Consider the following 17,617-nt stretch of genomic DNA (forward strand, 5'->3'; position numbering starts at 1 on the left):
TCTGGTCACCCCCCCCGCGCTTAAAAAAAAAAAAAAAAAAAAAAAAAAGCCCTGCACTCACCAGCTGTAGCAAGGACTGTGAGAGCTCTGGGGCCACATGGCAGAGCCAGCTGCATAGCTCCCACACCCCGGTCATCCCCCCTCACCCCCACCCAGCCTGGCCCCTGATGGCCCCCCCACCTGGTCACAGCTTCCTGGCACTTAAAAAAAAAAAAAAAAAAAAAAAATCCACACTCACTGGCTCTGGCAGCGGGGATTGGGGCCTCTGAGGGCTCATGGCAGAGCCCCCCCAAGCATCATGGGGCAATGGGGGGCAGTGGGGATTGGCCCCCCTGCCTAGCATTTGCACAGTAGCTGTTGCATCACACAGGTGCAGCATGGCTCAGCAGGGCACCACATGCTGTTTGTGAACTGGGGAGGCTCCACATGTCAGCCGGAGCCTGGCAGTGCTCAGCTCCAGCTCCCAGACAGCATGCAGCACTCTGCCAAGCCATGCTGTACCCATGCTATGGGGCAGCTGCTGTACGGGTGCCAAGTGGGGGGGGAACCCCTGCTGCCCCCCACTGCTGTATGCTGCATGGGGGGCGCTCTGCCATAAGCACCCAGAGGTCCCAATTGTCACTGCTCACTGCTGCAGCCGGTGAATGTGGGCCTCCTTATTTTTATGTTATTTATTTATTCATTTTTTTAAGTGCTGGAACTAGGCTGGGGCCAAGCAGGGCAGCCATGGGGGCTTCTTCCATGGCTCCTCCTATCCGCGGAGAGGCAGGCACAGCCAGAGGTCCCCCACCTGGCATCCACACAGCACTTGTTGCATCGCGCAGGTGCAGCGTGGCTTGGCAGGGTACCGCATGCTGTCTGGGAGCTGGGGATGTGCCTGCCTCTCCCCAGCCAAACCAAATCACCAAATCTGTCCAAATCTTCTGAAGCTGATTTGGCTGAATCAGTTCAGGACAGTGATCCAAATCAAATCACTGTCCTCTGAATCGACTGAATCCGAATCTCCGAATCAAATCACTGTCCTCCAAATCGGCCAAATCTGAATCTAATACTTCCCTATTTGCACAGGCCTAGCATTTATTAGAAGTGAATAAAGATAGCCAACTCTGCACTTAATGCAAAAGCTTTTTACAAGTCAGCCTAATGACAGCAGCAGCCTCTTTCGTCATTTAATTTGCTGGCAGTACTCCTAACCTATCAGTCAACCTGCAACATAGCTAACATCTCTTCAATCTATCAGTGCTGCAAATGAAAGAACATCCAGGATATCATCATCTGTATCCTGCTGTAACAGGGAGCCCCCTTTTGTTCACTCTCCTTCTGGGTATTGATATAACAGCCTGCAACACCACTTCTTGCCTGCAACCTTCCCCGCCACATACTTTTTGTGCATTTCTTTTTCCTTCTAACAACTGGCAGAGACCAAGAACACTCATTGCATGGGTGTGGCAAGGCTCAGAGCAAGCCAGAAATGTGAAGTGGCTTTCTGTAGGAGAAACCTACAAACTACATCTACATATCAATTGAGCTACCTGCCAGTAAAGAAAACAAAAGAACTAAAATATCCACTTCAAAGCAAAGCCTGTAAGAGAGGAGAAAAGCCAAGGTGCATTGAAAGCATGGCTCTATATATATCCTGGTGAACACATTCCCCCTTTGATTAAGACCTATTTCCCAAAGAAAACTTATCTGTCTAAAGTTTTATGCTAAATCAGTCTATGTGACTGCATCTAACCTAACTCACTTACTGTCCCCATTGGACTTTGATCCTCACTACCACACATTGCATTTTTATACATCTCATGGTGCATTTTTATATTTCATCTGTCTCATCTTTGCCCTGGCATTCTCTATTTTATGTTTTATACCTTTTAACTCTTAATGAATGTATTCTTTGTAAGTCATACCTTGTATTACTAAAATTATTATTGTAAGAATGCATTGGAATTGTGATCACTGGAATTGTATAGCTGTATTGGACAGCCAAGATGATGCTGGGGGATCACAGAAGTCTGCCAGAAAGGGATAAAAGGCAGTGAAGTGTGACCCTTGGTGGCATCCTCTCATCCAGCACCTGACCTACTGAGACAGAAGGACAAGCGGGAGAAGCTGACCATCTACAGCAGACTCCAGAGCCCCGAATAGGTATAAAGCAACATCCATGCTATTGCAGCAATTGCATGTGTGAATGTGTGTGTGTCAGTGTGTGTTAAGGTGGCCAGTACCTCTCATAACTCAATGTTTGCATTTATGATCTTATTGGTAAGTTTGCATCCCGTACTATAAATTAGAATTTATTATGATCCTGTGAGTTGGTCCTTTGTAGGCAACAATGCCAACCCAATGTGCATGCTATTATCAAATTAAGAGCCCACTGAACTTTAACAAGCTTTGATCACAAGCACACTTGGACAATAAAAAAAAGTGGATTAAAGTCCAAGGATGTTTTGGGGTGCTGCTTAATGATAACTTTGCTCTGAATCCATAAGCCCATGCCATGCTTAAAATGGACCAAGGCATAATAGAGTTCATTATTCAAGCTTTTGCTAATATCCTCATATTACAGTAATGGTTCAAGTAATGTTCTCCAGATACTTTTTTATATATAAACCTTATCTTTTACTATGAAACCTTCTAAACTTTAAGTTTCCTTGAGCGAATGCGAGTATGTATGAGTCCCATACACACAGTCTCCAACCTATAAGAGGCTGAGCTCCCAGTAAATCAGTATTTTTTTTTAACATTTGAATGCTTTCCTTTGCAAGCATTATGACCTTTTGTAATAAGATTTCCTATTAAAAACAAACAAACAAAATGTTTAAAAGCCCCAGGAATTCTATTACTGTGTATAGAATCATGTTGACTCCAAGTATGAGCCATTACCAGAACTGGGATCTTTAAGTGTATGGCATAGACCATTATTATGTGGCTAACAACTGGTAACAGTAATAGTTTATTATGTTATATGTGGTCCAGGTGCCAGAGGAGATGAACTTTGCTGGGGAAATAAAACAGAAGGGGACAGAGAGACTTAGAAAGGAATTTCCTGGGTTCAGTTCCATGTTCCAGAGTGGAATGTTCTCTAGTAAGTGCAGATTCTCATGTCTCTGTACCCAAACCTGTCTCTCTTCCCTGCCAAATTTCAAGTATTTTGTTGCACAACTTGCAGATGTTTGAACTTCTCGCATAAATTTTTGAAAACACTGGTTAAAAAGCGTGGTATTTTTCCTAATTTTGTGCATGGAAATGGCTGTCCCATTGTAACTGAACATTTTAGAACAACAGTAAGTCAATCTGAGTGTTAGGCATTCAGAATATAAAATCTCAGCCCAAATGCTTAAGGTTTGGGAAAACTATAAACACCAGAAAACAGGATCTTAAACTGGAACACAGCCAACCTCACTAATACTCTGCACAATAGCTCTCACCTATACAGTGAGGCAACATGATGAGATAGCTATGTAAACTAAAAGCAGCTTTTTACAAACTTTATTTATATTTTTCTTTTGTGGTCCAGCTGTTTTCTGTGGGAGATCTAGCACCTCCTTTCCCACCAGTGAAAACATCTGTGAGAGATCTATACCTCACCAATAGTGCCAGTGGTGTTTCCTACATTTTGGGGAGTAGTTAACTATTTTGTAAGGTCTGCCTTGAATTCTTGATTCTCTCTTCCTGACAATAATTTGCAAACCTGTTTCTTCAGTTCCTTTCTTGGGCATTTCAAGTGAAGCAGGACCCAAGCATAAAGCAAAAAGAAGAGAGGAAGAAAAGGAAAGTGTAACATGCATTTTACTGCAGAGTGAGCAATACAAAGTCCAATATTCCAGCCTTCGTAGGAGACGTGGGATTGCTCACTCTGCAATAAATTATGTAAGTTATAGTTTGATTTAGTTGTTTCACTTCTCTGTACTATGTCTATTGTGCTGGTGTGTCTAGAGAATTTGCTTTTTTGAAGTCTTTCTGACAGGTTTACAGAATCATTACCTCTGGAGCACCCATTTGAACCTTGCTAGCTGTAACCCTTTTCATACCATATCAGTTTTGTTGCCTGTGCAAAAATGTTGCTGTCTGGTTTTTTTTTTATTTAAAAAAAAATTAGACTTGCTGCCAGGAGGCTGATTGCTTCTCACTGTCAGAGTTAAATTTGCTGAAAGTGGACTGTTCAAGTTGAAGAGCATTTCACAAGCGTGGCAGATTTTCCAGACACCCTACTTGTCTGCATTGTTTAGCAATCCAGTGCTGCTATATGATGGAGATTATAAAACTATCATTTGAGCAGACTGCACTGACAGTTCTGGTGGAAAAAAAACTCAGTTATTCAAAATGCAATCACAGGATAAGCAACTCAAACACCATAGGAAAGAGTGCAGTATAAATGAATAGACAGATATATAGATTACACAGATGCTTCAAAAGCTGAAGTATGCCTGCCAGGATTTTCTACCTACAGTCTTTTAATCATCCTTTCCTTTGTGACAACATGTAACAGGAGAAAAAAGCCTGTATTGAGCTTTATGAGAAGAGTATTGTATTAAAAATCTTTGAATCAAATTACCAGGATATTTCTTATGGCTGAAAATATCCATTGCATCACCTGTCCAATCTTCAGACCAACAAAGGATTGCTTCCTGAGGTATATTCTATATTGTGCCATTACTTTAGGCTTGCATCACACCATTGCCTTGAGGCTACTATTTTATGGACTGATGTAGATATGGTGTAGGATGCTAATATGCAATGTTACTGAGTTCAGTGTGTTCAGGTGAAAGTGGAAATACAATATAACATAAACCTGATATAAGACAGGCTACTGAGTGCTAGTTATACAATGTTTCCCTTCCTTTGCCATTTGGCAATTCCTGTCTCACTGATGAACAATCTGTCTGAATTTTTTTCCTTTTTTATTTTAAAATATTTTATAATAATAAGATAATATTTTTTATTTATCATTTAATATTTATATTTAATATTCATAAAAATAATATTTTATTTTATTCATTCTGCAAAGAGCTGGGTACCTTTAGGCATAAAAGAAAAAACATCTTTTTGAAATAAAATAATTATGTGCTTAACCTTTGTTTTAGGTATGTTTGATAAAAAAAAATCCTTCTGTTTGAAGGATAATGCCATGTTTCAGCTGCCTAGTCTCAGCTCTTGTCTCTATTTCATGAAGTGATTAGGGACAACATTTCCACGTTTTCTCTAAGCTTTGTTATCTATTTGTTCGGATGCCTGGATTAAAATAGCTAGTGAACCTCTGAAATTCAGACCCCAGGGCTAAGAACAGACAGTCAAAAAGCCCAAAGCTGAACTGATTCAACCTTCACAGGTTAGTCTAAGGCAGGGGTTTTCAACCTTTTTTGGTTGGTGTATCCCCAGCAACCAGTCAGAAAGCAGGAAGTCCCTCGGCTGATACACGAGCAGGGGACGGTTGGTGGGGAGATCCCCCCACACGGAGCTGTGAAACCACACCGACAGCAAGCCTGGAAGCACTAACAGTGAAACCAGAAGTGCTGGCAGCACAATCAGAAGTGCCCCCCATTTTTCCACACCGCTGTTGCATACCCCCTGGGGGCTTACCAAGTGCCCCTGGGATGCTGGGAGGCTGTGAGTGAACTTGAATCTGGAGGGGATCTGGGGCAGAATTTCAGTAAACTGATTTAACCTAAATCAGAAGAGTCTAATACTACATCCATCCAGGTTTATCTTACTGGTCTTGGCCATTTTGAAAGCAGTTTATGTGCTCTGAACTTCTATTGTGTTACAAATTTGAACCAATGTCTGATCTCTTATACCAGTCTATTTATGATTTCTGTCCCTATCCCAGATGGGGCTAGACACTTTTGTCAGGCTGGACACTTTAGACACTGATACATTTGCATCATGTACTTTCTAAGACCTCTGTTTGGCCCCTTCCCTGTAAAGTGATGATAATGAGATTTACTCACTTCAGAGTAGCAGTGAGATTCATCAGTGAAAGCTATACAAGCTATATAACTGCTAGGTGTTGTTATTAGGACTGATGGACCTAATTATTGTGACTAATATTTTGGGGGTTATTACAGCCAGGCATGGCTGCAAAATAAGAAAGTAAAGAAGACTTTAAATGATGTATTTGAACTTTTGTGTTTTCTCCCTGGCAGCTTAATGCACTTGAAATGCTGCATTACAGGCCCTGCAGGAATGACTGAATTAATTACCCTTTTTTAAACTGAATGAGGAGTTAAATGATATATTAAAAGTTAATTAATTTGTGGCCTACTGGCATTAAGTTATCTCACCTAGAAGGCTCCCTCATTTAACAGTGTGCATCAACTTTGTTAAACACATGCTATATTTGAGGGGAAAGAATAACAAGGCTCAGAATATAGAAGACAAAAATGGAAGGAAGATCAGTGAGGAAAGGGAAAAGAACTAAATAAAATATGCTGGGAAGGAAAAGCACAAATTGGTGAGGGAGGCACAGGTAGAAAAATAGGAAGTTTATCTGTTAATACAACCCAGTATGCTGTTGTATATGTGTGACTTGAAAATAAATGGAAGTGTTCAGCATTGGTGAGGCCTCACTTGGCATGATGTGTCCAGTTTTGGGTTCCACACTTCAAAAAAGATGTGGACAGGTTGGAAAGAGTCCATGTAGAAGAGGAGGGGGAGCCAGGAGAGGAGATTCCCCACTCACTTCCTTTTCCCTAGCCCCAGGAACCAAGCTGCTTTTCCAATGCCAGAATGAGAACCCACAGTGGCCAGAGTTGGGCAGCAAGCAAACCAGCTCCAACATGGGTCTCCAGAGAAAACCTGGATTAGAATCAGAAACCCCAGAGGTAAGGACCCCATACTTACTGGCTCCAGTCTGCTTAGAGGGCAAGAAGACCCACTGGAGCTGAGACAGGCTGCAGGGACACTCCAGGACATGAGGCAGCTGGCACAACCCTGGTCCATCGCATAAGAGGATCCTCCCACGAAACAGAAAGAAAGGCCCTATCTGGGACCACAAAGCCTGGGAAATGGCCACTTGAGTGGTAGGGCCCCTAGAGAGGAAACACCTGAACCTCATTTGACTTACATGATTCATTCCAACACAGGGAGCAAGAACCACAGCAGAGGAGTGAAAGCTACCAAGTGGAAGGGAAAGGAGACAGAAAACTTCCTTGGCTAAACAGGGGAATCCAGGGGGACCTAAGGGCAAAATAGAAGGCATATAGGCAGTGGAACCAGGGGGAAACTACCAAGGAAGAGTAAACTTACTTGGCGTGCACTTGCAGGGAGGCAGTTAGAGAAGTCAAAGCAACTACAGAGCTAAGGCTGGCAACACAAAGACAACAAAAAGTCTTTTTTTTAGGTATGTAGGGAGTAAAAGGAAGGCGCAGGGCAGCATAGGACCTCTACTGAACAAGAAGGAGCAATTAGTGACAGACAGGGGGGATAAGGCTGAGCTATTCAATGAATTTTTTGCCTCTGTGTTCCTGAACAGGGGTCAAGATAAGTCTCCTCATGGGTTCTTAGATAGGCATCAGAGGGACACCAGCCCACCAACTGTCGATGCTGACTTAGTGCAGAGTCACTTGGATGGACTGGATGTGTTCAAGTCAGCAGGCCCGGATGAGCTGCATTCAACAGTACTGAAGAAATTGGCTGGTGTCATAGCAGAACCACTGGCATGGCTGTTTGAGCACTTGTGTCAAGTCCCAGAGGACTGGAAAAGGGCCAACGTGGTCCCTATTTTCAAGAAAGGGAGGAAGGAGGATCCAAGTAATTATAGGCCAGTCAGTCACACCTCCATCCTTGGAAAGGTCTTTGAAAAGATTATGAAGGATCATATCTGTGGGAGTCCAGTGGGAAAAATAATGCAGCAGAGAAACCAGCATGGATTCACAGCAGGCAGATCATGCCTGACCAATCTGGTTTAATTTTATGACAGGGTCACAAAATGCTTAGATGCAGGAGTAGGGGTGGTTGTTGTTTTCTTGGATTTTAGCAAGGCCATCGATACGGTATCTCATCCCATTCTCATAAATAAATTAAGAGGCTGTGATATAGATGTTTACATGGTCCGGTGGGTGGCAAATTGGCTTAGCTGTTGCCCCAGAGTGGTAGTAGATGGGTCGGTATCGACCTGGAAGGATGTGGGTAGTAGGGTTCCGCAGGGTTTGGTCCTTGGATCTGTATCTTCATTGTCTTCATCAGTGACCTAGATGTGGGCATGAAGTGTACTCTGTCCAGGTTTGTGGATGATACTAAATTGTGGGGTGAAGTGCACACTCCAGAAGTTAGGGAACAATTGCAGGCAGACCTGGACAGGTTGAAAAAGTGGGCAGTACACAATAGGATGCAGTACACAGACACATGCAGAGTGCTGAATCTAGGGCACAAAAATTTCCAGCAGACCTACTGGCTGGGAAGTGACCCTCTCAGCAGCACAGAAGCAGAAACGGATCTCAGAGTGGATTCCAAGATGAACATGTGTTATCAGTGTGACAAAATTGTCAGCAAAGCTAACCGCACTTTATCATGCATCAGCAGATGCAGGACACACAGAACCAAGGAGGTGATACTTTCCCTCTATGCAGCATTGGTCAGACCACAGTTGAAGTACCGCATCCAGTTTTGAGCACTGTACTTCAAGAAGGATGTTGATAGACTTGAGAGGGTCCAGAGGAGGGCCACTTGAGAGGGTCCAGAGGAGGGTTAGGGGCTTACAGAACAAGTCCTGTGAGGAGAGACTGGGGGGCCTGGACCTCTTCAGCCTCCACAAGATAAAGCTGAGAGGTGATCTTGTGGCCACCTACAAATTCATTAGGGGGACACAGCAAGGGATCGGAGATGCTCTGCCCACCAGGGCGCCTCTTGAGATAACAAGGAACAATGGTCACAAACTGACAGAGTAGATTTAGGCTAGATATCAGGAAAAACTGCTTCATGGTAAGAGTGAGCAAAATTTGGAATGGGCTTCTAAGGGAGGTGCTGCTCTCCCCTACCTTGGGGATCTTTAAGAGAAGGCTGGATGGGCATCTGGCTGGGGTCATCTGACCCTGGCACTCTTTCCTGCCTAGGCAAGGGGCCGGACTCAATGATCTTTTGAGATCCCTTCCAACCCTAGCATCTATGAATCTATGAAAGCTGGCTCTTATAGGCTGGGAGAGCCCCAAGGAGACCGTAAAGGGACACCAGAAGTAGTGAAAAAGGAGACCCTCCACCGGAGAGTTGGTCACAGAGGGTGAGGGGCAGTATACCTGCCCATATTTATCTTTGCGGAGAACAGACTTAAAAGAATTCCCAGTAGCCATCCACGTAGATATGGTGCCTCACTCCCAGCTGTGAAGCCCTAATAGTGGGAATCAGCATACAGACTACAGAGGCCTGTGGCGGGGGTGTAGGAGCCTCCGTTATAGGCCCTAGAGGGTCTTGCCAGAGACCATAGTGAACTGTTGCTTGTGAGAGAGTGGCCCTTATGGTGGTGTCTTCCTAATCCTTTGGGACAATATTCTACCAACAATTACCATCAAGTCATGGCAGATAAGTGTCCCAGGCAGGTAAGAAGCTCTCTAAGGGACATGCAGTGCAGGTCATGCCATTCAGAAGGAGGCTCGACTGCAGTCCAGGAGAGTGTGACAAAAATTATTAGAGGCCTGGGAAGCATGACTGATGAAGAAAGGCTCAAAGAACTAGGATTTAATTACTATCATCAAATACCTGAATGGTGATTATAAAAAAAGAACTGGAATACAATGAACTTCTCTTTGTAGCCAGAAGGGACAGGATTAGGAGCTTTCCTCAAGCTGCAGGAGAGAAAATTTAGGTTGGAGGTTAGAAAGAACATCTGAACTACGAGGGTGGTCCAGCATTAGAACAGGCTACCTAGAGGAGCTGTAGAATCCCCATCCTTGGAAGCTGTCAAGAACAGGATAGGCAGATATTTGGCTGGTTTGGTTTAGTCAGGGATGATCCCAGCTTGAACAGTGGGCTAGATTTAGATAGCCTCATGAGGTCCCTTCCAGCCTTTCTTTCCTATGATCCTCTGGAAGAGAATATCTCATAGGAAGGGGCCATTAAAACCAAGGGTTGAAGATAACTATTATTGTCACTACTTCTCTTAGAAAAAGACCATAACATGGGAAGGAGAGAATATCACAGGGTAAGGAAAGAAGAGAAAAGGTCAAGATACATGGTAGCAAAGTACACAGTTTTGATATTGTTATCTTTTCAGGAGTTCCACTGTAGGGAACAACAGAGCTCTAGTAACAGAAACTGATCATGAAAGAGTTAAAAGTATGTCAAACACATTGTATAAGAAAAAAATTCTAGGATATATCTTGCCTTTTTATGTAGATTTTAAGTGTGTGCCTCACCCTTCTCCCTTCATTCCTGCCTGATCCCAAAACTTTAAACCCAATAAGGTGGATATCATCAATTCTCAAGCATGCTTCACTTGATACAGAAAACTGCTCCAGAGAAAGAAGAGCTATTTGATGAATAATTTCAGGATTTTGGTAAAACTTCTGGGAAAACTAGCTAGATTAACAAAGGCTACCTAGTATATAAATGCTTAATAAGGTATGATCAACTGCATGTATTAAGCTATTTTAAATTTCTTATGGAGAATTTTTAAACTTGACAAGGTGAGCTATAAGTGGAAACAGATCATGCTGTGCTAATATCAAGATGGGAATACAGCTACTAGGAAATTACATACAGATTACTTAAAGGTCTAACTTCACAGACAGACACAGATGTTCAGATAAATAAACAGTGATTACCTCAAATCTGCTGCTTTGCCATTCCTGTGAGTACATGTAACCTGCCTGGTTTGATACCCAATCTGTATGTCCCAATATTTGTTCTCCTGTCTGTTTTGTCTATTTCGATTTCTCTTTTTCTTAATAAGCTCACGAGCCTCAGGATCCCGTACTCCTTTTTCTCTGTCCTTCTCCTTTTCTTTGTTCTTTCCCCGTTTCCTTGCTTGTCTTGTATGTCTTGACTGGGGCATAGAACATGCGCTCCAGGGTCCCACATTTAGGCTATACATGCTTTCTTCAGTAGCACATGGGCTAGACTGACAGATCTGAAATTCAGTCAGGTTGGGACAGGCAGAGCCACCAAACCGAGCTGGAGCAACAATGTGACGAGCTCTGTGTTGAAGCCCATTGCCACAGGTCTTGGAGCACTCTGACCAGGGGGAGAATTCTGCCATGATGCAGTCCTGACGACAAGGGATGAGACATGCCTGCTCTTGGCGAGGTTTGGGCTCAAAGTAGTCACATATGACATCCTCAGCTGAGGCCCCGTTTGCTTTCTGTATGCAAGTTACATTTCTCATCTGGATTCCTTCCTCTCCTTTGATGCATTCTACAGGTTTTTCAATGTTCCTTGAAATAACTGGCTGGCATTGATTCCAGCTGCCCAGCTGCCAGTCGTACAGTTCTTTGTGCCAATCACAAACCCTGAAACAGTTCTGTTGGTTCTCAGGCCTCTCAATCTGTTTACAGTTCGTGGGTAGGGTTGTCCATCCTTCCACATGGGCACACCACACTGCTCGCGTTTGGATACCACCTGGACCACATTCATCTCCCATACACCTACCCCATGGACCTAGAAAACAAAATAAAAGCCGATATAACATTTTAAATTTAATTACTGTGTCATTATTGAAATCAAGATGCAGCTACAAGGCTCAGGAAACAAAAGCTTGGTATTTCCCAGTAGTCCTGTTGAGCTAAGACCTCAACACGACTTGTGGGAAAGAGTATTAATCTCAGGAAGACTCAGCACAAAATAATCACAGGACTATTAATCAATTTTCTGGTCTTCTTACAATTTTACTATTTTTTCTTTTAATGTTGAGTAAATAAAATATTTGCACTGGTAGAATTCATTAGGGATTGCTCACAATAAAATTAAGAAATTATGCAGATTGTTTCTTCAAGTTCTGCTTGGCCAGCATAATGAAGGAAAATCTTCTCTATAGCTTTCAGTTATAGATAAATTATGGTTTTAGTTTTTTGGGGCAGTTTTTTGGGGCAAATTATGGTTTTAGTTTTTCTCTTTTTGCACCTGGCTTCACACACTCATTTTATCTAAACAGTGCCCAAAAACATAACAAAGATATAGCAGACTTGAGAAAGCATCAGTAATTTCAGGTGGGGGAAGACCTATTTCTTCATTTTATTTCCTCCCTAACATACTAAAAATATTTGGATTAATTACATATTCATTCTGAATTACTCATCATGAATGGTAGCCAGACACCAATATATGGTGAAATACATATATCAGACATGATTTCTTACTAGCTTATGGCTATTCATAGGAAAAACAGAGTTAAGAGAGAAAACAGATCTTGTAGGAAAGCAATGCCCCACCCCCTATCTTTTTTAATGATAAAAAATCCATAGAATGTGATGGATTTGAAAATTTACAATGCAAACTCTTTCTGTGGTTTGAAAGAGCTGACATTTGGCAGTGTGAATTAACAATACCCAGGTTACATGGGTGAGAGAGATGTTGACAAATTTCCTCTGGACACAGTTGCATTTTATTTTCCTGAGTTTTGTCAAATTTCGTACAAACTAAAAAGAAGCCATTTCTGACCACCAAAACTGCACATCTGAAACAATAATGAAAGAACATGTAGGAATACAAAACCTAAATGTTTTATATCATTCTATTCATGAAGTGAACAAACTTTTTTTCAGAGATTTTTCAGAGATTTTAGCAAGAGACTTTTTTTTTCCATAGATCTCTTGGTAAAACAAAATAAATTCAAAATTATGCTTCCATTACAATGTGACTTGAATAAAGAAACCCATGCTAAAAATTGAATGAACATAGTGTTATCCTCCATGTACCATTCCACTCCCTAGCCCATAGCCTAGTAGTGGGAGATGTGAGTTCATATCCTTTAGGGTTGGGGGGGGAAACTTTAACCTTTCAACTTCTGGGCAACTGTCCTAGCCACTAGATAATTGGGCATAAGGTCAGTGGGCTGCCTTCCTTTTCCCTCCTACCCTAAGGTGATGGAAGTAGGTATTGTGCGCTGCACTCCCCTCTCCTCCAGACATGTGTACCATTTCCTATTGCCTGGCTGTTAGCGACTCCCTGCATGCTTTGGAGATGTATAAGGTTGACCATAATTAGAATGGGCAAGCTATGACCTTCTGCAGCTCTGGGCAAGATTGTTCTCCTGAGGAATGATGTGTATTTTTTGGCCATGTGTTAGTGTAGGCTTAGACATCTAATAGGTGGAATAGGATCTTGGCCTTTTGCATCTGTATTCCTTGCTAGTTTATTGTTGAATAGATACTTGATTACAGTATACAGAAGAGACAGTGCAGTTGAACAGTTTGTCTGTGGATTCTAAAACCCTGAGCATTATATACTTGATAGCAATGCCAGCTGGCAGAGACAGATTCAGCACATGAAAACTTCTGTGCTGTTTATTGCAGATTAAGTCTGATTTAGAGTTTCCAAGCTTTAGCTAGATACCCAGAAAAATAAATGTATATTAAGTACAAATACATTCAGTCCCCATTTCAGCTAGATTACCCTAGTTTATCTCTAACCAGCCTTCCATAAATGACATGCTTGTGTTTATTTTATTCAAAATGCATTTATGTAGAGTACAAAGAAATTGCACTTCTCCAGAAAATTGCACGGAGTTCTACTTAAGAACACCAACCAAGTTTAAAAGAAAGGAATAAGAACTGCATAAAATCATCAGCTAATGGAAGGATAGCAATATAATCATGACGGAACCTAAAGAATTAATATATTCACCTTGCAGATGGCAAACTCCTGTCTTATCACATCACTGCACCTTGTGTATATCATGTGTGTCCAATTAAGAGACCTTCTTTTAAAGATCAGATCTTTGCTACACTGCTCCAAATAAACAGTAGGTACTTTGGCCTTCCTACAAGATCCAGAATTATGAAGTATTCAAGAGACAACGCACCATATCTAAAAACTGTTTGTAACGGTTAAGCATTGTCAGTGCAATTAACCAACTTGTTCATAAGTAATTAAAATGCTAACCAATCAAAGAGCTAAGGCTGTAAGGAAACTGCAGGAAGGTAAACAGAGAGGGTGCTTGAAGTGCTGTATGTGAAAGTGATAAATTAGCTTTGCATTTGTCTGGGGAATAGTATAATTTTGCTCCATAATATTAACTGCATTTTGTAATGGTGCTGTCTATGAGTATGCCAGTGCTTTAACAGTGTTACAACATTTGTTGTAGCATAAGGATTGAAACATAAGGGCACAGCAAAGAAGAATATTAAGAAAACCCAACCACAGAAACACAATCTTGTCCAGTTTTAAGATAATTTAAAATTCATAAAAAACTAATTGCATTAGCTTTTGTTTTTGCTTGTTAATACAAATTTAGACTCTGGAAAGTGATTTTTCCAATATATTCAGCCCTGGATGAATATGTTTTAAGGCTTCTCAAAGTAAAGTGTCATGCAAATACAGTGCAAGTTTTGGGCACTGCATTCTAGGAACGATTCAGACAACATGAGAAGAGTCTAGAGAGGAGCAATAAAAATGATGAGAACACTGAAAAGATACAACTTTATCCAGCAGGTGACAACCAAAAGGGCCTGTTCACATACATTAAGTACCAGAATGTGTCCTTCATCGTTTTCATCTTTAAATATTTAGCCTTGTGGGCCACCATTTCTAAAAGGTCCATACAAATTAATAATGTTTGTTAATTACATGTTCATCTACATGAATCTTCCTAAGCATCTGTACAAATCTTCCTAAGTCTCTAAATAAGCACTAGAGCAAACTTCACATTTTTTGGGTGAAATGATGAATTTTTACTTAGGATTATCAATCTGGCTAGCATCAGTTTTACAGTGACATCTACCACCAGTTTCTAAGTGCCTTTCACTTAAAATAAACAGCAGCAATATCCATAGTACATATGTACTCACCAATATGCTAAATGAATTATTACTGCAGGTAAAAAGTAGCAAATTGTATTTTCAGTGCAAGGGGAGAAAAAGAAATCTCATAATAAAAATCATGGATCAGGCCCCCAGAGATCCCAAGACTTAAAAATACTAGTTTGGCATTCTATTAAATTTGTTCACTGGTTTATAAATCTTTTGAGCTTCCACATAGACACTTTCCTCTACCACTGTGAGTTCCTTAAACTTTTTTTTAGTATTGATTAATTTTGTCTGCAGTTTTAAAAGTTGAAAAGCTTTAAGAAAAAAGCCACCAAATATCACACACCTTATCATAATATAGCAAAAATTAGCAATACTTTTGTCATTCAGCTGGATTAATGTCTACTTGTTTACTTAGTGACTGAGGACAAAATGGGTGCTAGTTAATTGTGCAACTCTGCTTATATATATATTTGGTCACATGCTCTGATAAAAGAACTCTGTTCTATTGTGTGTTCTAAAATTTACATAATTTCATCTGGCATGCCAGTTCAAAAGGTTATGAGCCTGTTCGTGGGCGGATCTAGGATTTTGAAAAGGGGGGTTCAGATGGTGTAATGCACCATCATATATAACACAACACATTTTCCTGTAGATAAAAAAAAGGGAACTGTAAGTTTTAATTATATGCTAGGGTCCTAGGACTATATTATTCAGTTTAAGATCAAACCAAGCAGCTTGGGATATGAACAAATGGACCTGCTTGAGCTGCTGCAAGGCAAACAAGGACCTGAAAATGTAAGGTTGCTCTGGCAACCTGACAAGGAGCTGCAGCATCTTCAGGCAGTGTGACCTCAGAGGGGTACCTCTGAGTGGTGCTTCCTGAGAGGTGGTGAAGACCCTGAGCAGCAGCAGGCAGCAATCTTTGGCTCAGAGTGGTGGTAATGCCAACAGGCATCTCAGGGCAACCCTGGGATAGTAGCCAGCAACATGATCTCTTGAGGGATTCATTCTGAGGGAAACTCCCTCCTTCCTGGACTGGGTTAAGTAGCAACTTCTGGGGGTAGGGGAGTTTCAGATAAGGACTGAAACTGAAAGACCAAGGGTGTTTTATAGGGCTGTGCGATGCTTCGGGTGGCGATTCCATTCAGAGGAGATTCATCCCAATTTGGTGGCCAAATCTCTGAATCTGAATTGAATCAGGGGACCAATTTAAAGGTCTGAATTGATTCAAAGCTCTCCAAAAGATTCGGAGAGCTTTAATGATTCAGGCAGTCCCCGGTGGCTGCAGCAGGGAGCTGCAGTCGGACTTAGAGCTAGTAAGTACTAGGGGAAGGGGAGAGGTGGCTAGGGGAGGTGACCAAAGGGGGACCACTGCCAGCCCTGCTGACCCCCACCCACTCTCCCAGCCCCTCCCCCTCATGGTTTCCCCACCCACCCCAGCTCCCAGTGCTTTAAAGAAAAGCCCCAGTGCTCACCGGGTGGTGGGGGTCGATCCCTGCTGCCTGCCACTGCCCTATGCTGCATGGGGGGCTCTGCCATGAGTCCCCTGGCTCCCCCAACCCCCCCCATGGGTGCCCCACCCGGGCCAGCTCCAGCCCTTTAAGAAAAAAAAAGAAAGAGAAAATCCCCGGGACTTACAGCTCTTGCAGCAACCTTGGGGCTTCAGGGGGCTTGTGCAGAGCCCCCGATGTGGTGCAGGGCACCTGGGATCACCCCCTACCTGCAGGAATGGTGAGTGCAGGGCTTTTCTCATTTTTTTTGTTTCTTAAAAGGCAGGAGCTGGCCCAGGTGGGGCACCCATGGAGGGGGCTGGGGGAGTGAGGGGGGGTCAGGGGCTCACACAGAGCCCCCCATGCAGTGTGGGGCAGTGGGGATCACCCCCTGCCTGGCAGCACCTGCTGATCCAGGGCTTTTTTTCCCCAAAGAGTCGGGAGCTGGGGTGGGCAGGGCAGGCATTGCCAGGCTTGGGGGCATGGGCCTGGCTGATTCAGAGATTCGGTAGGAGCTGAGTCTCTGGACAGTGATTCGAATCACCGAATCAAATCACTGTCCCCTGAACTGGCCATATCCAAAGTGAATACCAGCTGCTTCGCACAGGCCTAGTTTTTTATTAGTTGAATTACTTAAGAATAGGTGTGTTTGATATTTGGGATGTTTTAATAGCTGGGATGTTTGACTGTTGTGGTGTTTGACATGGTTTTGTTGCTCTCCTTTCCCTTTCATAAACTTTTATTTTCTGTTTGATAATACATTTCTTGTGAGTGAGGAAGTTATTTCAGGACCCCCACTGAAAGGTATTTTTCCCAGATTTCTCAGGGGGAGTTCAAATCACAAACCCCAAACTTAACTTAGCCCTTGTACTACCAGCCAGAGCCCGGCAAAAGGTTTACAATTCCAAGCATCATGGCCATTAGTTGATAGCACTAGTAGATAATATGAAGTCTGGAAACTCTTCTGAGGAAAGGAATCCTAAGTTTAAATGTTCTGGAAACTAAGGTGAATGGAGTCCTTTATTTTGAGACCTAAAAGAAATTTATGTGCTGGAAGCTCCAAACTTGCTATGTTGCATGAGAGGAGAGCTCCTTCCAGATGCTATTAATCATTGCACATTTTGATATTAATATATACTTTGTAAATCTAATTGTTCTATGATGTATTCTTGAAAAAAATACAGTTCTGTGGCCTTCATGAACACTGGTTCCGCAGCAAGTGTTTTGACCCTC

The 17,617-nt window shown here is 42.3% G+C and overlaps 1 protein-coding gene across 2 annotated transcripts in view; it reads right to left on the reverse strand.

The window, feature by feature from the left end:
* The window catches only part of THSD7A (thrombospondin type 1 domain containing 7A), a 686,730-nt gene that overhangs the window by 256,728 nt on the left and 412,385 nt on the right, over positions 1-17,617 (reverse strand). For both annotated transcript variants that reach the window (XM_019508490.1, XM_019508491.1), the window contains one exon: positions 10,755-11,586. In XM_019508490.1, the coding sequence (XP_019364035.1) occupies positions 10,755-11,586 (832 nt within the window). The remainder of the gene's footprint in view (positions 1-10,754; positions 11,587-17,617) is intronic.

Source organism: Gavialis gangeticus, unplaced genomic scaffold (genome assembly GCF_001723915.1).
Source record: "Gavialis gangeticus isolate Ggan-Ray unplaced genomic scaffold, GavGan_comp1, whole genome shotgun sequence".
In the NCBI taxonomy this organism is placed as follows: Eukaryota; Metazoa; Chordata; order Crocodylia; family Gavialidae; genus Gavialis; species Gavialis gangeticus.